General features: G+C 41.2%; 1 protein-coding gene across 1 annotated transcript in view; it reads right to left on the reverse strand.

Moving 5' to 3' along the window:
* Positions 1-3,474: 3,474 nt before the first annotated feature.
* eno4 (enolase 4) overlaps positions 3,475-22,006 on the reverse strand; it is a 39,458-nt gene continuing 20,926 nt past the window's right edge. Inside the window, exons 11-13 of the mRNA XM_041881603.2 lie at positions 7,020-7,081; positions 4,466-4,583; positions 3,475-3,931 (exon numbers count right to left, since the gene is read on the reverse strand). Coding sequence (XP_041737537.1) covers positions 3,867-3,931; positions 4,466-4,583; positions 7,020-7,081 — 245 coding nt within the window. The 3' untranslated portion in view covers positions 3,475-3,866. The remainder of the gene's footprint in view (positions 3,932-4,465; positions 4,584-7,019; positions 7,082-22,006) is intronic.

The following is a 22,006-nucleotide window of genomic DNA, read 5'->3' on the forward strand; positions in this document are numbered from 1 at the left end:
ATATGAATGGACTGGAGGAAGTGGAACAAGGAAGGTGTGGAAATGTTCAGATTCCATCATTGACGTTTCATTGAAAGTCGACACTGCTGAGGAGATGCAGTGTAGTGGACTACATTCCAGTGTCTGCAATGATATATGTACATATTTGCATGTGTAATACATCATTTGTGTCATATTCTTTGTTGGGTACATGTGGGGATCTCAGATGTTTTTGTTTATTTAGTGGATGTTTAGGGATATTGAGTCTAGGCAGGGACAGAGAGAATCCACAGGAGGGTCCGATGGGTCGACCAGCCTGAATGTGGAAATTTTTTGATTGTATTTTGTTTTCTGAGGCTTTCATGTGTATTCAATTGCATCATAGTTTAAAATGCATTGATAAAGATTCATGAATTGATCTGGAGTACTTAGGTGGTTGCCTGGGGCAGAGGGGCCGTGAGAGAATTTTACTGTCTTGATTGATTGATGGATATTTGGAAAGAAAGCAGCCAGACAGGTTTTTCGCTCTCACACTCCATAAAGATTTGTTCATATTTCATATACATTTATTCACACTCCATAAAGATTTGTTCATATTTCATAGAAATGTATTTACACTCCATAGAAAAATGTGTTTACTCTCCATACATTTTGGTTTATTGCTAAAGTTACTCAATAAGAAAAATTGTTATTTGTCATAATCCTATTCTTTTTGTTTTCGAGACTTAATTAGTCTCGAAGGGGGGAAATATGTAGTGTCTAAACAGTTTATGACTTTGTTGATGTTTGCAAATGGTGTGTTAGAGGAAGTCTGCTAGGTGGCCTCCTGGGATTGGTTTATGGGAAAACACCCATATTATGTTACGTAGGGCATAGGATATAAATACCATGGTTGAAACAAAGGACGGAGAGTAACAATATATTAGAGATTGGGTCAGTTGTTCTCCAGATGTCTGCAGAAGTCTGTAAATTGGGGCTGAAATCTTTGATGTAATAAACTATTATAATCGAGGACAGTGTCAGCGGATTCCTTGTCCTCACAGCATAATTAGCATCATTATTTAGATACCACAGTTGCGAAAAGTGCAAATCAATCTCAGAACAACAGCAAAGGACCTTGTGAAGATGCTGGAGGAAACAGGTACAAAAGTATTTATATCCACAGTAAAATTAGTCCTATATCGACATAACCTGAAAGGCCGCTCAGCAAGGAAGAAGCCACTGCTCCAAAACCGCCATAAAAAAGCCTACTACGGTTTGCAACTGCACATGGGGAAAAAGATTGCACTTTTTGGAGAAATGTCCTCTGGTCTGATGAAACAAAAATAGAACTGTTTGGCCATAATGACCATCAATATGTTTGGAGGAAAAAGGGGAAGTCTTGCAAGCCAAAGAACACCATCCCAACCATGAAGCACGGGGGTGGCAGCATCATGCTGTGGGGGTGCTTTGCTGCAGGAGGGACTGGTGCACTTCACAAAATAGATTGCATCATGAGGAAGTAAAATTATGTGGATATATTGAAGCAACATCACAAGACATCAGTCAGGAAGATAAAGCTTGGTCGCAAATGGGTCTTCCAAATGGACAATGACCCCAAGCATACTTCCAAAGTTGTGGCAAAATGGCTTAAGGACAACAAAGTCAAAGTATTGGAGTGGCCATCACAAAGCCCTGACCTCAGTCCTATAGAACATTTGTGGGCAGAACTGAAAAAGCGTGTGCGAGCAAGGAGGCCTACAAACCTGACTCAGTTACACCAGCTCTGTCAGGAGGAATGGGCCAAAATTCACCCAACTTATTGTGGGAAGCTTGTGGAAGGCTACCCGAAATGTTTGACCCAAGTTAAACAATTTAAAGGCAATGCTACCAAATACTAATTGAGTGTATGTAAACGTCTGACCCACTGGGAATGTGATGAAAGAAATAAAAGCTGAAATAAATCATTCCCTCTATTATTCTGACATTTCACATTCTTAAAATAAAGTGGTGATCCTAACTGACTTAAGACAGGGAATTTCTACTAGGATAAAATGTCAGGAATTGTGAATAACTGATTTTAAATGTATTTGGCTTAGGTGTATGTAAACTTCCGACTTCAACTGTATATACCATAGTAGATGAGGCAATGCTGAGCTAAGCACTTTGAGACCAAGTGAAATCAAGTCCATTTTATAAGTTGATATTTCAATTGAAATGCAATTTACTCACGCTAAAATTTTGGAATTATGCAGGTATGCTCGATAATTTTTACATTTTACATTTTAGTCATTTAGCAGACGCTCTTATCCAGAGCGACTTACAGTTAGTGAGTGCATACATTATAATTTTTTAGAATTGTATTTTTTTTATTTGTATTGTGGGGTCGGGTGAGGATATGACAAATTATGAAGGGGCCCTTTCTCAGTGTGTTGGCTTTACTTGGTGGTCAGCATTGAGTTGCTGTATGCTTTAGGCAGTTTAGCGTTCCTTTGCGTCAGCTCTTTCAGATCCATCCGTCATCTTCTCAACATTGCTTAAAAATAAGATGTTTCCTCTATAATAACTTATATCAGCACTAACATGTTACATAAAGACATTGAGTAATAGTGAGTGCGACTAATATAACATATTTTTCTGTCAGTATCAAACTATTCCGGTACTCCTACTTCCAGGATTCTTACTCGGGGTCCACCTGCTTTACGCTTAAAGGCCCAATGCAGCTGTTTTTCTCTCAATATTAAATCATTTCTGGGTAACAATTGGGTCACCTTATTGTAATAGATTTCCATTAAAATGGGCAAAAGTATATTTTTAGCAAAAAAACGATTTCTCAAGCCAGAATTTTGCTAGGACTGTCTGGGAGTGGTCTGAGTGGGGAGGGGAAAACTGAAAACTAGCTGTTATAGGAAGAGAGGTTTGGAACTCTTTATTGGTCTATTAACCAATTCACCGTATGGTGATGTCACCATGGAAAGCCGAAACTCCCGCCTATGCAAACCTGCTGATTAGAAAGTCCTGTGGAGATTGTATTTTCAATCAGCAACTATCAGGAAATAACACTGATCCCATTTTTTTCACACTTTTACAGTATTAGATTCATCAGCTGTTGTACAATATGATATAAAACACAGGAAAAACTGAATTTTGACTGCACTGGGCCTTTAAAATCTTGTAAAGACAGTGTAGAAATCCTTGGTCATGCTCAGCGTCTCATCTATACTGAACAAAAATATAAACAAATTTGTGCACAAAATTTGAGAGAAATAAGGTTTTTGTGTGTATGGAACATTTCTGGGATCTTTTATTTCAGCTCATGAAACACGGGACCAACACTTTATATGTTGCGTTTATATTTTTGTTCAGTGTATATGCCTTTTTATCTATTCATCTTTATACAACAGACCTGCACCTGTCAATGCTGCAGACAGCTCTCTGGTGAAGGAAAGAAGACTGTTATCCCCACTGCACTATACCAATAATGGAAAAATTCATAAACCACACCAAAAACGATGGTTATTATATGGACAGGTTTATTCAATATAATGGTGACCACAGTGTCTGACATTGCATTTTTGGAATTTGAAAATATATGTTTAAAAATCATTTTCAGTTTATTTCAGAGTTCGCATTGCAAAAGTATTGATTCCTTTATGTGGTAATTTTGATCAATTCAGTTTTGTTGCTAGGGGAAAATACAGACGAAGGCTACATTTGGTTAGAGTGAAACCTATTTGCACTAAGTGAAGACTGAAAATCCATTCAAAAATGTAATGGTGTATCATTTAAATAGATTGTATGAGCTATTCATTTTAAGTCTTGGAATTACATTAGATTGACGTGAACATAAATAGAAAATGTCATTTTGGAATAAAAACATTATGGTTTTTGTTTAATCCCCAAGAATATTATGTAGATGACTGCCCCTCCGTTTCTCCAACAAAGAGAGGGGATGTGTGTTGTGTTCTTGAATCTGCAGACAGAAAAAAAAGTGAAATAAGTTGAATGGACAACAAAGGCTTTAAAAAGGCCAAAGAGAAACTAGCCCCTGTATGACAGTCTATTGAACGAGTTCTGTAGAGGTCTGTGTGCATTGAACCTGTCCCTCCTCACTCCAGGCCCCTCTATTCTAGGTCTGTGATGTGTTCTACTGCTTTGACAGTACTAAAAATATATATTCCACAGAGCCAGAACCAAACGGTATACAAGAGTCCTGTATATGCAATTGGTGCACAAGTTAATTATTTATTTTATACAAAGATTAACTTGCTTTTCAGTAAGGGAGGGGGGGGGGCGTAATTAGGTGACCAATTAACAGAACCAAGGTAGATTTTTTTTTGCCAGCTCCTCCCCCCCCCCCCTTCATGATTCCTGACACACAGTTTCCTTTCACGGGCAGGGAGAGATGTGTTCTCACCAGCCCAGCCATTACTGCCTCTCCTCCCCATAGCTTTGTCTAGCCTCCTCTTTCTACCAGCTGAAAAGACAAGAGAAGAAAAAGCCATACCCAGTATTCCCTGCTGGGCCAATTCTTCCTCTATAGAAATCAGACGGTTGTATTTAGTCAGCCGCTCTCCACGACTCAGACCTCCCAGTTTGACATACCCAACTCCCAGGCCTACGACCTGAGGGAGAGAGCGAAACACACAATGACAACAGTTTACAGGCACAGAGCGCCAACATGCGACTGCTCATCGGCAAGGGAAGGACAAGACGCCGTCAGTTAGCTTTGTTGTGGTGCGAGTACACAATGACAGGCAAACTGTTTATGATATCTCTTCAACAGAGGTTTTTAGGCCTTGTCAATACAGACACTTGTATTGTAAAACTCGTGCAGAACAGAATACATACATAATTGCTGAGTCACTGCAATTGATTGTGGGTCGTTCCACAAAATGAGTGCCTTTTGCGTCCCTTGGATATTTTAAGTAGAAATTGTGTGCAAATATTGAATTTTAAAATCCTGTTATATAAAATGAAGTGCCCTTTAATATAGACCACATTGAATATTCAATCAATCAGATTTTTTATAAATTAGACTTGCTAAAGAGCCCAAATTCTGCATTTTGACATCTCTCTGTACATCCTCTGTAACTTCTAGGAAGATTTTAACTTAATTAACATAAACACTTCTCCAAGTTTTCACCATCATTCTAAAGCCCTAGTTATTTTGACAGTCATTTATTTCTAAAGATGATTTATTTTGTGTTATTAGTTATTCATTTTAAGGACAACCCAATTACGTGAACTGAACTCTTATTTTTATATATATTTTTTTTCAAAAGAGGCATTAAACATCTAATAGTCAAATCATAGTGTTTTGTGGTGATAAAACAGAGTGGGTCGAGCATAACACCTCAACCCTGTTACCCATTGATAGATGGGCTAGAAATGTTTTAACAACTAAATTGTTTTAGTGAAGCTTGCATTCAATTGTCCCTCCTGGTTGCACACAACAAGCTTCCATTCCCCATGTTACAAGAGGATTTATGGCTGTCAACCCTGTTATGGTCAACCCTGTTACTTTATTTGGCACTTATTAGGTACTTACTATAGTTATTTTTTTATTTAACCTCTTGTGAAGGAAAAATGTTTTTTTCATTAAGTTGAACACGTGCTTTTTATGACAGAAAGTAAAAATTAGGTGAAATAAAATAAAAACATCTCCAAGTTCCACTACGTAGCCCTTTACACTCGTACCCGTATATGGGTTGAAAATGGTAGATTTTGGCACCGGTAAGCGGCTAAATTGGAACGCAGTGGCTGTACAATAACATGCTCTACATGACGTCAGAGCTCAGGCTCTGCGCTTCATTCACAGCATTGTTGGGTTTTGACTGACAGCCGTTCTGATCTTGAGCACTGCACGCGACAAGATGTTGCCCCAATCCCTCCGGCTAATTGGGCAACTTTTGCATTTTTTTGTAGTCTGAGTCAGGGAAATGCTGTAAATTAAGAGGACTCAATTTATTTTGAAAGATGAGACATTGAGGATTATAATAAACACCCCTTTGATGTCATACAAGCAAGCCAAACACCCGTGAGTCTAAATGTGCACTTCAATTTTTCCATATCATAAAACTCATGTCATATACAGTGTCAATATTTATGATCACTATGTTTAATTTACAGTTACAAGAGGACATGGTGTCATAACCTGAATGCACTTATGACTCCTTTCTAAACGCACCAAAATAACTATATGTTTTTCTGAATTGCCCTGTAAGATCATATTTTATAACTTAGCTAGTCATGTTGGCAATAGAACAAGCTTTCAAATTATGCCCACCTGACCCAGATTGCGATTTATAATGGGCCGTTTTTGGACTGCGTAAGCAACAACAGTAATTATATGATGGCGGGACGCAGGGATGTGTTCCAAACAAAACAACTACAAGTGTGTTTGCTCTAGTTCCTCAACGGCACAGCTAGGAGATCTCAAAAAAGCACCTTATAGTTGAAGACTCTTCTTTGAGTCATAAAAGTGCATTGAAATGACTTAGGAACTGTGCACACTTTGGAGAGGTGCGTGGCCACTTGGAGACACCAGTTAGTCCTCTCACTCAAACCCTTGTAACTTTTTTTGTCTTATGTTGCACCTACCCCACATTTTCCAGGAATAAGCTTATCATGTTACTGACTGTATCCAGAATATTTTCAGATTGTGTTATTAACTAATGCGGCGAGAAGTACAGTAAATGTAAAATGCACATAAAATCAACAGTGTAATGTTTGGATTCAGTTTTGTGTCCCAGGTGAAATGTTTTGTCCTCAATGTTGGTCTAAAACTGTTCCCTTTCAATTGCTACCATGCTTATGCATATTCTTTTCATATTTCTTCTGTAAGAAACATTTCAATTTAGCCCTATCCATATATGCCAATTCCCACGAGTGTAAAGGGTTAAAAGGCACCTAATTGGTGGAATAACCCTTGTCAGTCTTACAGCAGATTTTCAGTCAAACAGATTGATAGATAAAGACAGACACAGAGAGAGATAGACATGTAAACATATAGATCTAAAGGGACACACAAAGCCAGGGAGTAGATGACTAAGCCTCACCACATCTGAGAGGGAGTCGTCACTGCAGGGCTCACCGCACGTTGTTCCAATTATCACTGCACCTGACATACAAAAGGACACACACACACTCAAGTCATATATATGACCAGGTCAATTAATCAACTCTTTACACTATCTGTCATTCCAGGGATTCGTTCCCTCTGAAATACACTGCATTCCCCAAAATAAACATGAACAAACTAACAAACCTTAGTTTCATATAGAAAAACATTCATTTGAGTGAGATCGTAAGAACAAAGGTAATCTCCGAAACCCAGAACTAAAATCTTGCGGAATTGCGTCAGATGCTCGGTTAAATCCTGGGGGGAGACATGTTAGAAAATATACTAACGAGACTAACGAAGCCTCTACCCCTCTAAGTGGAAACTCTCACGGTCAATCCCAAACAAGCCCCTCGGCCCTACCAGAGATACTCGATATAAAGGTTGCTTTCCCCTGCTCAGACATTGCATGCATCAACCAATGGTTGCATGCCACGTCATCGACTGTACCGTTGCTATAACATATGATGTGGTTAGCTGACTAGGGTTGAATGGCGGGAACCCGGTTACCGAGATTTACTAAGAATTACCACCAAAACCACTCCCTTTTCCCGGGATAAATAACTGAGAAACCGGTAAATTATAATAAATGATTTATCTGAACAGCATGACGTGAAATGGAACTGTTAAATGATATGCAATGTCTCAATCTGGATTCTCTAAGGCTTTCTCTCTGCTCTCAGCAAGATCAATCATCAACGCTCAGGGTGGGGACAGACAGCCCATCTCAGTATGGACCGCAGTTGACAATGCATGTAGACCTATCATCTCATCATGGTAAATAATTTTCTTGTGACAGGTAGGCCTACATTTTCTGCAGCATAGACTATGCTACAATAATATAAGGACCGAATGCGCCTCTAATTTACACATCTCCATCTGGCTTTCGGGGGTCACATTACTATTTTTATTTGAAATATGTTTTTTTTTACAGCCTATCACTTGAATATCTTTGCTTTAAATCAGTGCACGCGTGAGCACTCTCGCAGCATTTCTCTATCCATCAGTTCCATTCAAATTGCATCCAATATAGATCATCCTGTTCAAGATTGTGTTATTTATTTATATATATACTACCAGTCAAAAGTTTGGACACACCTACTCATTCAAGGATTTATCTATATTTTTTACTATTTTTTACATTGTAGAATAATAGTGAAGACATCAAAACTATGAAATAACACATATGGAATCATGTAGTAACCAAAAAAGTGTTAAACAAATCTAAATATATTTTATATTTGAGATTCTTCAATTAGCCACCCTTTGCCTTGATGACAGCTTTGCACACCCTTGGCATTCTCTCAACCAGCTTCATGAGGTAGTCACCTGGAATGCATTTCAATTAACAGGTGTGCCTTCTTAAAAGTTAATTTGTGGACTGTCTTTCCTTCTTAATGCGAAGATAGCCCTATTTGGTAAAAGACCAAGTCCAAATTATGACATGAAGGTCAGTCAATACGGAAAATGTCAAGACTTTGAAAGTTTCTTCAAGTGCAGTCGCAAAAACCATCAAACGCTATGATCAAACTGGCTCTCATGAGGACCGCCACAGGAATGGAAGACCCAGAGATACCTCTGCTGCAGACGATAAGTTCATTAGTTACCAGCCTCAGAAATTGCACCCCAAATAAATGCTTCACAGAGTTCGTCACAGACACATCTCAACATCAACTGTTCAGAGGTGACTGTGTGAATCAGGCCTTCATGGTCGAATTGCTGCAAAGAAACCACTTCTAAAGGACACCAATAAGAAGAAGAGACCCGCTTGGGCCAAGAAACACGAGCAATGGACATTAGACCTGTGGAAATGTGTCCTTTGGTCTGGAGTCCAAATTGGAGATTTTTGGTTCCAACCGCCGTGTCTTTGTGAGACGCGGTGTGGGTGAACGGATGATCTCCGCATGTGTAGTTCCCACCGTAAAGCATGGAGGAGGAGGTGTTATGGTGTGGGGGTGCTTTGCTGGTGACACTGTCTGGGATTTATTTAGAATTCAAGGCACACTTAACCAGCATGGCTACCACAGCATTCTGCAGCGATACGCCATCCCATCTGGCTTGGGCTTAGTGGGACTATTATTTGTTTTTCAACAGGACAATGACCCAACACACCTCCAGGCTGTGTAAGGGCTATTTTACCAAGAAGGAGAGTGATGGAGTGCTGCATCAGATGACCTGGTCTCCACAATCCCCCGACCTCAACCCAATTGAGATGGTTTGGGATGAGTCGGACGGCAGAGTGAAGGAAAAGCAGCCAACAAGTTCTCAGCATATATGGGAACTCCTTCAAGACTGTTGGAAAATCATTCCAGGTGAAGCTGGTTGAGAGAATGCCAAGAGTGTGCAAAGCTATTTGAAGAATCTCAAATATAAAATATATTTTTATTTGTTTAACACTTTTTTGGTTACTACATGATTCCATATGTGTTATTTCATAGTTTTGATGTCTTCACTATTATTCTACAATGTAGATAATAGTAAAAATAAAGAAAAACCCTTGAATGAGTAGGTGTGTCCAAACTTTTGACTAGTACTGTATATCAGATATATACAGTGCAAAGTATTCAGACCCTTGACTTTTTCCACATTTTGTTATGTTACAGCCTTATTCTAAAATGTATTCAATTGTTTTTTCCCCTCATCAATCTACAAACAATACCCCATAATGACAAAGCAAAAACAGGTTTTTAGAAACTTTTGCAAATGTATAAAAAATAAAAAACGGAAATATCACATTTACATAAGTATTCAGACCCTTTACTCAGCACTTTGTTTAAGAACCTTTGGCAGTGATTACAGCCTCGAGTATTCTTCGTTTGACGCTACAAGCTTGGCACACCTGTATTTGGGGAGTTTCTCCCATTCTTCTCTGCAGATATTCTCAAGCCCTGTCAGGTTGGATGGGGAGCTTCGCGTCACAGTTATTTTCAGGTCTCTCCAGAGATGTTAGATTGGGTTCAAGTCCAGGCTCTGGCTGGGCCACTCAAGGACATTCAGAGACTTGTCCCGAAGCCACTGCTGCGTTGTCTTGGCTGTGTGCTTAGGGTCGTTGTCCTGTTGGAAGGTGAACCTTCGCCCAAGTCTGAGGTCCTGAGCGCTCTGGAGCAGGTTTTCATCAAGGGTCTCTCTGTACCGTTCCCTCGATCCTGACTAGTCTCCCAGTCCCTGCCACTGAAAAACATCCCCACAGCATGATGCTGCCACCACCATGTTTCACCGTAGGGATGGAGTTCAGTCTTGGTTTCATCCGACCAGAGAATCTTGTTTCTCATGGTCTGAGAGTCCTTTTGGCAAACTCCAAGCGGAATATCATATGCCTTTTACTGAGGAGTGGCTTCCGTCTGGCCACTCTACCATAAAGATATGTGCCACCAGTAAGTACAGATAGTAGTATAAATCCCCTCGCACAGTCCCCGTAGCCGGACAATTTTCTCAAGGCTTCTGGAATGAAATGCTGTCGGCATGCTCAACCGGTGTCGCTCATTCAGCCGACAGAAACTTTAAACCGGTTCTCCCGATTAAGCAATGAGTCGGAGTCAGAGGCCGAGCCTTCTCAGGTCTCTCCTCCACCCGTTACGGAGTCTGAGCCACCAAAGCCCACCATTAGCTCTGACAAATTGAAAACCCTAGTCATTGGCGACTCCATTACCCACAATATTAGACTTCAAAAGAATCATCCAGCGATACTACACTGTTTACCAGGGGGCAGGGCTACCGACGTAAAGGCTAATCTGAAGATGGTGCTGGCTAAGGCAAAAACTGGTGAGTGTAGAGAGTATAGCGATATTGTTATCCACGTCGGCACCAACGATGTTTGGATGAAACAGTCAGAGGTCACCAAGAGCAACATAGCTTCAGTGTGTAAATTAGCTAGAAAGATGTGTCGGCATCGAGTAACTGTCTCTGGCCCCCTCCCAGTTAGGGCGAGTGATGAGCTCTACAGCAGTCTCACAACTCAATCGCTGGTTGCAAACTGTTTTCGGCCCCTCCCAAAATATAGAATTTGTAGATAATTGGCCCTCTTTCTGGAACTCACCCACAAACAGGACCAAGCCTGGCCTGCTGAGGAGTGACGGACTCCATCCTAGCTGGAGGGGTGCTCTCATCTTATCTACCAACATATACAGGACTCTAACTCCTCTAGCTCCACAATGAGATAGGGTGCAGGCCAGGCAGCAGGCTTTTAGCTAGCCTGCCAGCTTAGTGGAGTCTGCCACTAGCCCAGTCAGTGTAGTCAGATCAGCTATCCCCATTGAGACCGTGTCTGTGCCTCGATCTAGGTTGAGCAAAACTAAACATGGCGGTTTTCGCTTTAGCAATCTCACTGGAATAAATACCTCCTCCATTCCTGTCATTATTGAAAGAGATTGTGATATCTCACATCTCAAAATAGGGCTACTTAATGTTAGATCTCTCACTTCCAAGGCAGTTATGGTCAATTAACTAATCACTGATCATAATCTTGATGTGATTGGCCTGACTGAAACATGGCTTAAGCCTGATGAATTTACTGTATTAAAAGAGGCCTCTCCTCCTGGTTACACTAGTGACCATACAGTGGGGAAAAAAAGTATTTAGTCAGCCACCAATTGTGCAAGTTCTCCCACTTAAAAAGATGAGAGAGGCCTGTAATTTTCATCATAGGTACACGTCAACTATGACAGACAAAATGAGGAAAAAAATTCCAGAAAATCACATTGTATGATTTTTTATGAATTTATTTGCATATTATGGTGGAAAATAAGTATTTGGTCAATAACAAAAGTTTCTCAATACTTTGTTATATACCCTTTGTTGGCAATGACACAGGTCAAACATTTTCTGCAAGTCTTCACAAGGTTTTCACACACTGTTGCTGGTATTTTGGCCCATTCCTCCATGCAGATCTCCTCTAGAGCAGTGATGTTTTGGGGCTGTCGCTGGGCAACACGGACTTTCAACTCCCTCCAAAGATTTTCTATGGGGTTGAGATCTGGAGACTGGCTAGGCCACTCCAGGACCTTGAAATGCTTCTTACGAAGCCACTCCTTCGTTGCCCGGGCGGTGTGTTTGGGATCATTGTCATGCTGAAAGACCCAGCCACGTTTCATCTTCAATGCCCTTGCTGATGGAAGGAGGTTTTCACTCAAAATCTCACGATACATGGCCCCATTCATTCTTTCCTTTACACGGATCAGTCGTCCTGGTCCCTTTGCAGAAAAACAGCCCCAAAGCATGATGTTTCCACCCCCATGCTTCACAGTAGGTATGGTGTTCTTTGGATGCAACTCAGTATTCTTTGTCCTCCAAACACGACGAGTTTAGTTTTTACCAAAAAGTTATATTTTGGTTTCATCTGACCATATGACATTCTCCCAATCCTCTTCTGGATCATCCAAATGCACTCTAGCAAACTTCAGACGGGCCTGGACATGTACTGGCTTAAGCAGGGGGACACGTCTGGCACTGCAGGATTTGAGTCCCTGGCGGCGTAGTGTGTTACTGATGGTAGGCTTTGTTACTTTGGTCCCAGCTCTCTGCAGGTCATTCACTAGGTCCCCCCGTGTGGTTCTGGGATTTTTGCTCACCGTTCTTGTGTTCATTTTGACCCCACAGGGTGAGATCTTGCGTGGAGCCCCAGATCGAGGGAGATTATCAGTGGTCTTGTATGTCTTCCATTTCCTAATAATTGCTCCCACAGTTGATTTCTTCAAACCAAGCTGCGTACCTATTGCAGATTCAGTCTTCCCAGCCTGGTGCAGGTCTACAATTTTGTTTCTGGTGTCCTTTGACAGCTCTTTGGTCTTGGCCATAGTGGAGTTTGGAGTGTGACTGTTTGAGGTTGTGGACAGGTGTCTTTTATACTGATAACAAGTTCAAACAGGTGCCATTAATACAGATAACGAGTGGAGGACAGAGGAGCCTCTTAAAGAAGAAGTTACAGGTCTGTGAGAACCAGAAATCTTGCTTGTTTGTAGGTGACCAAATACTTATTTTCCACCATAATTTGCAAATAAATTCATAAAAAATCCTACAATGTGATTTTCTGGATTTTTTTTCCTCAATTTGTCTGTCATAGTTGACGTGTACCTATGATGAAAATGACAGGCCTCTCTCATCTTTTTAAGTGGGAGAACTTGCACAATTGGTAGCTGACTAAATACTTTTTTTCCCCACTGTATCTCCCGTGCATCCCGCAAAGGCGGAGGTGTTGCTAACATTTACGATAATAAATGTCAATTTACACCCCCCCCCAAAAATGACTGCGTTTTCGTCTTTTGAGCTTCTAGTAATGAAATCTATGCAGCCTACTCAATCACTTTTTATAGCTACTGTTTACAGGCCTCCTGGGCCGTATACATAATTCCTCACTGAGTTCCCTAAATTCCTATCGGACCTTGTAGTCATGGCAGATAATATTCTAATTTTTGGTGACTTTAATATTCACATGGAAAAGTCCACAGACCCACTCCAAAAGGCTTTCGGAGCCATCATCGACTCAGTGGGTTTTGTCCAACATGTCTCCGGACCTACTCATTGCCACAGGCATACCCTGGATCTAGTTTTGTCCCGTGGAATAAATATTGTGGATCTAAATGTTTTTCCTCATAACCCTGGACTATCGGACCACCATCTTATTACGTTTGCAATCGCAACAAATAATCTGCTCAGACCCCAACCAAGGACCATCACAAGCCGTGCTATAAATTCCCAAAGATTCCTAGAGGCCCTTCCAGACTCCCTCCACCTACTCAAGAACATCGGAGTGCAAAAATCAGTTAACGACCAAACTGAGGAACTAAATTTTACCTTGCGTAATACCCTAGATGCAGTTGCACCCCTAAAAACAAAAAACATTTGTCACAAGAAACTAGCTCCCTGTGTAGCTCAGTTGGTAGAGCATGGTGCTTGCAACGCCAGGGTTGTGGGTTCAATTCCCAGTATAAAAAAAATATGTATGCACTCACTAACTGTAAGTCGCTCTGGATAGGAGCGTCTGCTAAATGACTAAAATGTAAATGTATACAGAAAATACCGAGCCCTGAAGCAAGCCTCCAGAAAATTGAAATGGAAATGGCCCTCCACCAAACTGGAAGTCTTCCTACTAGCTTGGAAAGAAAGTACAGCGCAATATCGAAGAGCCCTCACTGCTGCTCGATCATCCTATTTTTCCAACCTAATTGAGGAGAATAAGAACAATCTAAAATATATATTTGATGCTGTCGCAAAGCTAACTAAAAAGCAGCATTCCCCAAGAGAGGATGCCTTTCACTTCAGCATTGATTAATTCATGAACTTCTTCGATGAAAAGATCATGATCATTAGAAAGCAAATTACGGACTCCTCTTTGAATCTGCGTATTTCTCCAAAGCTCAGCTGTCCTGAGTCTGCACAAAACCGCCAGGACCTAGGATCAATGGAGACACTCCAAGTTCTTGACACATTCATGAAAATAGTCATGGCCTCTAAACCTTCAAGCTGTATACTGGACCCTATTCCAACTAAACTACTGAAAGAGCTACTTCCTGTGGTTAGCCCTCCTATTTATGTTGAACATAATAAATGGCTCCCAAACTCACTAAATGTTGCAGTAATAAAGCCTCTCTTGAAAAAGCCAAACCTTGACCCAGAACATGTAAAAAAACTATCAGCCTATATCGAATCTCCCATTCCTCTCAAACATTTTAGAAAAAGCTGCTGTGGACCAACTCACTGCCTTCCTGAAGACAAAAAAATGTATACGAAACGCTTCAGTCTGGTTTTAGACCCCATCATAGCACTGAGACCGCACTCTTGAAGGTGGTAAATTACCTTTTAATGGCGTCAGACCAAGGCTCTCCATCTGTCCTCGTGCTCCTAGACCTTAGTGCTGCTTTTGACACCATCGATAACCACATTCTTCTGGAGAGATTGGAAACCTTAAATGGTCTACACGGACAAGTTCTTGCCCGGTTTAGATCTTATCTGTCGGAAAGATATCAGTTCGTCTCTGTGGATGGTTTGTCCTCTGACAAATCAATTGTTTTCACTATATATTTTACCTCTTGGTGATGTCATTCGGAAACACAATGTTAACTTTCATTGCTATGCGGACGACACACAGCTCTACATTTCGATGGAACATGGTGAAGCCCCAAAATTGCCTACCCTGGAAGCCTGTGTTTCAGACATAAGGAAGTGGATGGTGGCAAATGTTTTACTTTTAAACTCGGACAAAACAGAGATGCTAGTTCTACGTCCCAAGAAAAAAATAGATATTCTGTTGGATCTGACAATTAATCTTGATGGTTGTACTCTGGACCCTGATCTCTCTTTTGACGAACATATCAAGAATATTTCAAGGACAGCTTTTTTCCATCTTCGTAACATTGCAAAAATCTGAAACTTTTTGTCCCAAAATTATGCAGAAAAGATAATCCATGCTTTTGTCACTTCTAGATTAGACTACTGCAATGCTCTACTCTCTGGCTACCCGGATAAAGCACTAAATAAACTTCAGTTAGTGCTAAACACGGCTGCTAGAATCTTGACTAGAACCAAAAAAATTGATCATATTACTCCAGTGCTAGCCTCTCTACACTGGCTTCCTGTTAAGGCTAGGGCTGATATCAAGGTTTTACTGCTAACCTACAAAGCATTACATGGGCTTGCTCCTACCTATCTCTCCGATTTGGTCCTGCCGTACATACCTACACGTACACTACGGTCACAAGACGCAGGCCTCCTTATTGTCCCTAGAATTTCTAAGCAAACAGCTGGAGGCAGGGCTTTCTCCTAAAGAGCTACATTTCTATGGAATGGTCTGCCTATTCATGTGAGAGACGCAGACTCGGTCTCTACTGAAGACTCATCTCTTCAGTAGGTCCTATGATTGAGTGTAGTCTGGCCCAGGGGTGTGAAGGTGAACGGAAAGGCAATGGAGCGACAAACCGCCCTTTCTGTCTCTGCCTGGCCGGTTCCTGTCTCTCCATTGGGATTCTCTGCCTCTGACCCTATTATGGGGGCTTACTGGTGACTGGCTTACTGGTGCTTTCCATGCCGTCCCTAGGAGGGGTGCATCACTTGAGTGTGTTGAGTCACTGAGGTGATCTTCCTGTCCGGTTTGTCGCCCCCTCATGCTCATGCAGTGGAGGAGATCTTCGTGGGCTATTCTCAGCATTGTCTCAGGGTAGTAAGTTAGTGGTCTGTTGATATCCCTCTGGTGGTGTGGGGGCTGTGCTTTGGCAAAGTGGGTGGGGTTATATCCTGCCTGGTTGGCCCTGTCCGTGGGTATCGTCGGACGGGGCCACAGTGTCTCCCGACCCCCCCTGTCTCAGTCTCCAGTATCTATGCTGCAGTAGTCTATGTGCCGGGGGGCCAGGGTCAGTCTGTTATATCTGGTGTCCTGTCTTATCCAGTGTCCTGTGTGAATTTAAGTATGCTAATTCTCTCTCTCTCCCTCTCTCCCTCCCATCCCGGAGGACCTGAGCCCTAGGACCATGCCTCAGGACTACCTGGCCTGATGAATCCTTGCTGTCCCCAGTCCACCTGGTCGTGCTGCTGCTCCAGTTTCCACTCTTCTGTCTGCGGCTATGGAACCCTGACCTGTTCACCGGACGTGCTACCTTGTCCCAGACCTGCTGTTTTCAACTCTCTCTCTCTACCGCACCTGTTATTTCAACCTCTAAAAGCCCGGCTATGAAAATCCAAGTGACATTTACTCCTGATGTACTGACCTGTTGCAACCTCTACAACCACTGTGATTATTATTTGACCGTGCTGGTCATCTATGAACGTTTTAACATCTTGGAGAAAAATCTGGCCTTAATGACCATGTACTGTTATAATCTCCACCCGGCACAGCCAGAAGGGGACTGGCCACCCCTTAGAGCCTGGTTCCTCTCTAGGTTTCTTCCTAGTTTTCTGCCTTTCAAGGGAATTTTTCCTAGCCACCGTGCTTCTACATCTGCATTGATTGCTGTTTGGGGTTTTAGGCTGGGTTTCTGTATAGCACTTTGTGACATCTGCTGATGTAAAAAGGGCTTTATAAATAACATTTGATTGAAATTTGATTGATTGGTGGAGTGCTACAGAGATGGTTGTCCTTCTGGAAGGTTCTCCCATCTCCACAGAGGAACTCTGGAGCTCTGTCAGAGTGACCATTGGGTTCTTGGTCACCTTCCTGACTAAGGCCCTTCTCCCCTGATTGCTCAGTTTGGCTGGGTGGCCAGCTCTAGGAAGAGTCTTGGTGGTTCCAAACTTCTTCCATTTAAGAATGATGGAGGCCACTGTGTTCTTGGGGACCTTCAATGCTGAAGAAATGTTTTGGTACCCTTCCCCAGATCTGTGCCTCGACACAATCCTGTCTCTGAGCTCTACGGACAATTCCTTTGACCTCATGGCTTGGTTTTTCTCCGACATGCACTGTCAACAGTGGGACCTTATTGTGCCTTTCCAAACCAATCAATTGAATTTACCACAGGTGGCCTCCAAACAAGTTGTAGAAACATCTCAAGGATGATCAATGGAAACAGGATGCACCTGAGCTCAATTTCGAGTCTCATAGCAAAGTGTCTGAATACTTATGTAAATAAGGTATTTCTGTTTTTTATTTTTAATATATTTACACACATTTCTAAAAACCTGTTTTTTCGCCTTGTCATTACGGGGTATTGTGTGTAGATTGATGATACATTTGTTTTTATTTAATACATTTTAGAATAAGGCTGTAACGTCACAAAGTGTGGAAAAAGTGAAGGGGTCTGAATACTTTCCGAATGCACTGTATATGTATTGGATAACGGCACAATCATTTGGGCTTTTTTGGGCTTGTGCTCATAAAATGTATTTAATGTAGGGCTCATTAAATATATTTCATGTATGGCTCATCAGGCTCAGGTAGCATCAGGCTTGAATTTTTAATCAAAGCTCTAATCAAATCCAGACATAGGCCTATTTATATGCTTAATATGCTTGTGAATGACACTTCCGGTTTTGGAGGGAAATACTGGGTTACCCGGGAGAAAAGTGATTTATTTTCGGGATGGAACATTTGTAAAATACCAGGAAAATATTCAACCCTAATCCAGACGTTGTAAGATCTGGCATGTGTCCACAACGCCTGGGCAGAGGAATGCACCCAATGACGAGATGCTTGTGTCTCCACCCTAACACTGGGATTCGTTGTCCACAGAGTATTATTTGTATACTTTTTTGAATATTCAATGAGGGGTGTTGATGTCAACCCCCTGTATTCTATGCTAGCCTCATGAACATGCATAGACTATCTAGAATTTTAACTCCGATAGTGTTTTTTCACGTTCATCACACTTACAGTACCAGTCAAAAGTTTGGACACACCTACTCATTCAAGGGTTTTTCTTAATTTTTTACTATTTTCTACATTGTAGAATCATAGTGAAGACATCAAAACTATGAAATAACACATATGGAATCATGTAGTAAACAAAAAAGTGTTAACAAAATCAAAATATATTTTATATTTGAGATTCTTCAAAGTAGCCACCCTTTGCCTTAATGACAGCTTTGCACACTCTTGGCATTCTCTCAACGAGCTTGATGAGGTAGTCATATCAGTACACTCGTAACAACCTAAGCATTATAAAACTTATATTAGATCCAATAAGTCTCATTTAACAAAATAGCAATTTATTTTTATCTTGACTAAATTCGACACTCTCATCGCCCCAATACAAAAACTCCACTTTTGTATAATTTCACCCAGTCGTTTTGAAAGTGGTGCTCATGAGCCAAAAGTGGTCCCCGCGTTTTATGTACTATGTCATCAAATTGTGTACTACGTCAACCATTTCATATGATATGTTACGTCATGCAAAAATTATAATTATAATTTATATTGTTTATTCGTATGATATGTTATGAATCCAATTCGTACTATATGTTACGAATTTGTTGCGCTTAAGTTCCTGGAATGCATCTTTAACATGGACAGATTTTGGGCCCTTACCAACTCGTCGTCATGTGTTCCAAGAGTGACTTCAAGAGTAGCGAGGGGATCAAATAAACCCAGGAACTTCGCGACTTGAATGATGCAATTCATGTTCCACATTTAAATAATAAAATGAGCATGACATTCAAATTAACAAATTCCCCCTGTCGTTTTACAATATATAAACCTCAGTTACAGTTAAACATTTAATTTGGGATGTATTTTGTGACATGTGTCAAGCCTCGAAATCAGACACAAACAAAATACACGTGGCTCGTAGTTAGACTCGCATTCTGTTGTATTAAATTGCACAAAACTCCAAACATATCACAGTGCATGTTGTGATAGCACTTGGCTCTGGAGCCAGCAGCCTTGCTCGGTCGAAGTGGCTATCGGATGGTCTAATTAAACCCTACACCCTCAATAATGTTCACTCCCTCAGCTTTGAGAAACTTGTGCATACGGCAGAGGCGCGCGTGAACAAGCAAATGGAGGGTCGACAGGCGAGGGGAAGGGGGAGGGAGTGATTTGCAATTGAGCCTCAGCCAGTGTCGGGCAATTCTCTGGGCCAAATGTCCCCTCCCCTTCCGAAATTCGAAAGATACAAGCACCTGCGAAATCATGATTTGTCCAAATGATCAGTGACCAAAAATCTGCGTACCGTAAAAAAAGTTGTTAGTCGTCGCGTCCCAGTCTGTTGACAAATGCTAATACCATTTACGTTACGCACATCTGTCCACGAGAGATTAGAACAAAGGTAAACCGACGGAACATAATTTTTGGTCCCATGACCTATTACTGTATAAGTATCATGGGGTTGCATCATTTGACTGACAGCTGGCTCTCGTGGATGACATTGATTTAGCTCCCTGTGATCTAATGTTCAATTCGGCAGCATGCAAATGGGGAAATCTTCCCACTAAGCATTTACCAATGTATTTTTTATCCTGTCCGGAACGGACATCTTTTTTTGGTCTTTTTTTTAATGCAGTACGGACCGGCTTTGATTTCAACGTCCAAGGAGAGGTATGTTTGGTTCAGATTTGGTTAGGTCTTGATTTCAACGTTCACAGACATCCGGTCCGGACCGGCCTATTGGCCCAAACATAGGCGTCTATAATTGGTTCAGATTTGGCCTGGTCTGTACCGGACCAAATCTGAACCAATCATAGACATCTACAGGTAATTGCCAAAATAAAGGATACACCAACATAAAGTGTCTTAATAGGGCGTTGGGCCACCACGAGCCATGACAGCTTCAATGCACCTTGGCATAGATTCTACGATGAGGATGTGCATGAGTTATCGAGTACTCGAGTACACCAACGGATGTCAAAACTCAATCTTTAACCAGAGATTACATTTTTTTCAAATACTGTAGAACTATTTGGCAGAATGTGCTCTGTGACTGGCCGGACGGGCAAGTGAAATTTGGTTCTGAAAAAAAAGGAATGTTGTCGTGAAGACAAGGCTAATTTGCTTTGACTCTAGTGTTCCATGTCTACATGTGCATTTGCAGGGCACAACAACAAAAAAAGAAACCAAGCCAAGCATCACACAGTTCTTCTCCCTAAATTCCCTTTCCCCTCTGTCTCACTCACTCAGTTGTGTTCCGACTGCTCCCTCTAAACACACAAGCTCCCATTAGGCCTACAGAAATAAATGCCTATAAAAACGTGCATAACTGATGGAATACACAAGCTACATTCCTTGCCAAATGACGACAGTTTCATCACAAATTCAAAATGGACTGGTTGATTGAAGTAGGAAAATATGTGTTCCAACAACCAGCTGCAGTTTTGGAATAATTGCGTCCCGTCTATTTTCCGCTTAGGCTACTTTGCGAACTGCTAGTGCCATTTAGAATTGGTTAGCCTATAACCCCCCCTAAACATAGACAGGTTCCACACTGAAGATATGCAAAAACATTAGTTTGATAAAGACAGAGCGTATTTTCATCAGAATCGTTAAGCCTAGGCCTACTCACCAAACAGATGTCATGGCCATAATTCATCACTATGCAGTGCTCAATGTAATATTGTTCATCCATTTGGAAAATTCCAAAGAACAGGCAGAATAAACTACATTGAATGTCTATATCGAAAAGAAGACCGTTTTTGGTTTGTAACCCTGATTATTTTTTTCTTTCAACTTGCCAAATTGAGTCCCATTTTAAATTATCACTCTTTGAGAATAACTTCCAGACACCAGATGTGCATTACTGGCAACTTTTCTGTTCTATTACATTAATGATTTTTACTATAAAATAGGTGTGCCTTGACTGTGATAAGGGCTCGGGAAATAAGAGTGTCTTGTCTGCTAAATTAACAAAACAAGGTTAGGCCATTGCACAGCCATAGGCTTCTACAAGCATGTACCACTGCTGAGTTTACTGCCTTTTTGAGGATTGTGTTCCACGATATAGGCTAATATAACCAGTTTATATAACGGTTTCAATAAAGGAATCTTAAATGGCACTTGTTTTTTATTGACTGAGTACAAAACATGACATAGACTCACCAGGTGAATCCAGGTGAAAGCTATGATCCCTTATTGTTGTCACCTGTTAAATCTGCTGGGTTTTTCACGCTCAACAGTTTCCTGTGTGTATCAAGAATGGTCCACCACCCAAAGGACATCCAGCCAACTTGACACAACTGTGGGAAGCATTGGAGTCAACATCCCTGTGGAACGCTTTCGACACCTTGTAGAGTCCATGCCCCAACGAATTGAGGCTGTTCTGAGGGCAAAAGGGGGTGCAACTCACGCTAAGTGTATATGGGACAATTTAGCCATTAGGATTTGTTATGTGTAATGTAATGGTTATGATAAATTAGGCATTGTTGGCATCTAGATAAATGAGCACACATTTTCTTTCCAGTGTTGGCCTTGTGTTAAAATATTTTTTTTTTTTTTTGAGTACTCAAAGAAAAATCATGCAAGTACTCTAACAGTCAAAAAATGTCAAATGCCCATCCCTATTCTACAAGTGTCTG

Source organism: Coregonus clupeaformis, chromosome 1 (assembly GCF_020615455.1).
Source record: "Coregonus clupeaformis isolate EN_2021a chromosome 1, ASM2061545v1, whole genome shotgun sequence".
In the NCBI taxonomy this organism is placed as follows: domain Eukaryota; kingdom Metazoa; phylum Chordata; class Actinopteri; order Salmoniformes; family Salmonidae; genus Coregonus; species Coregonus clupeaformis.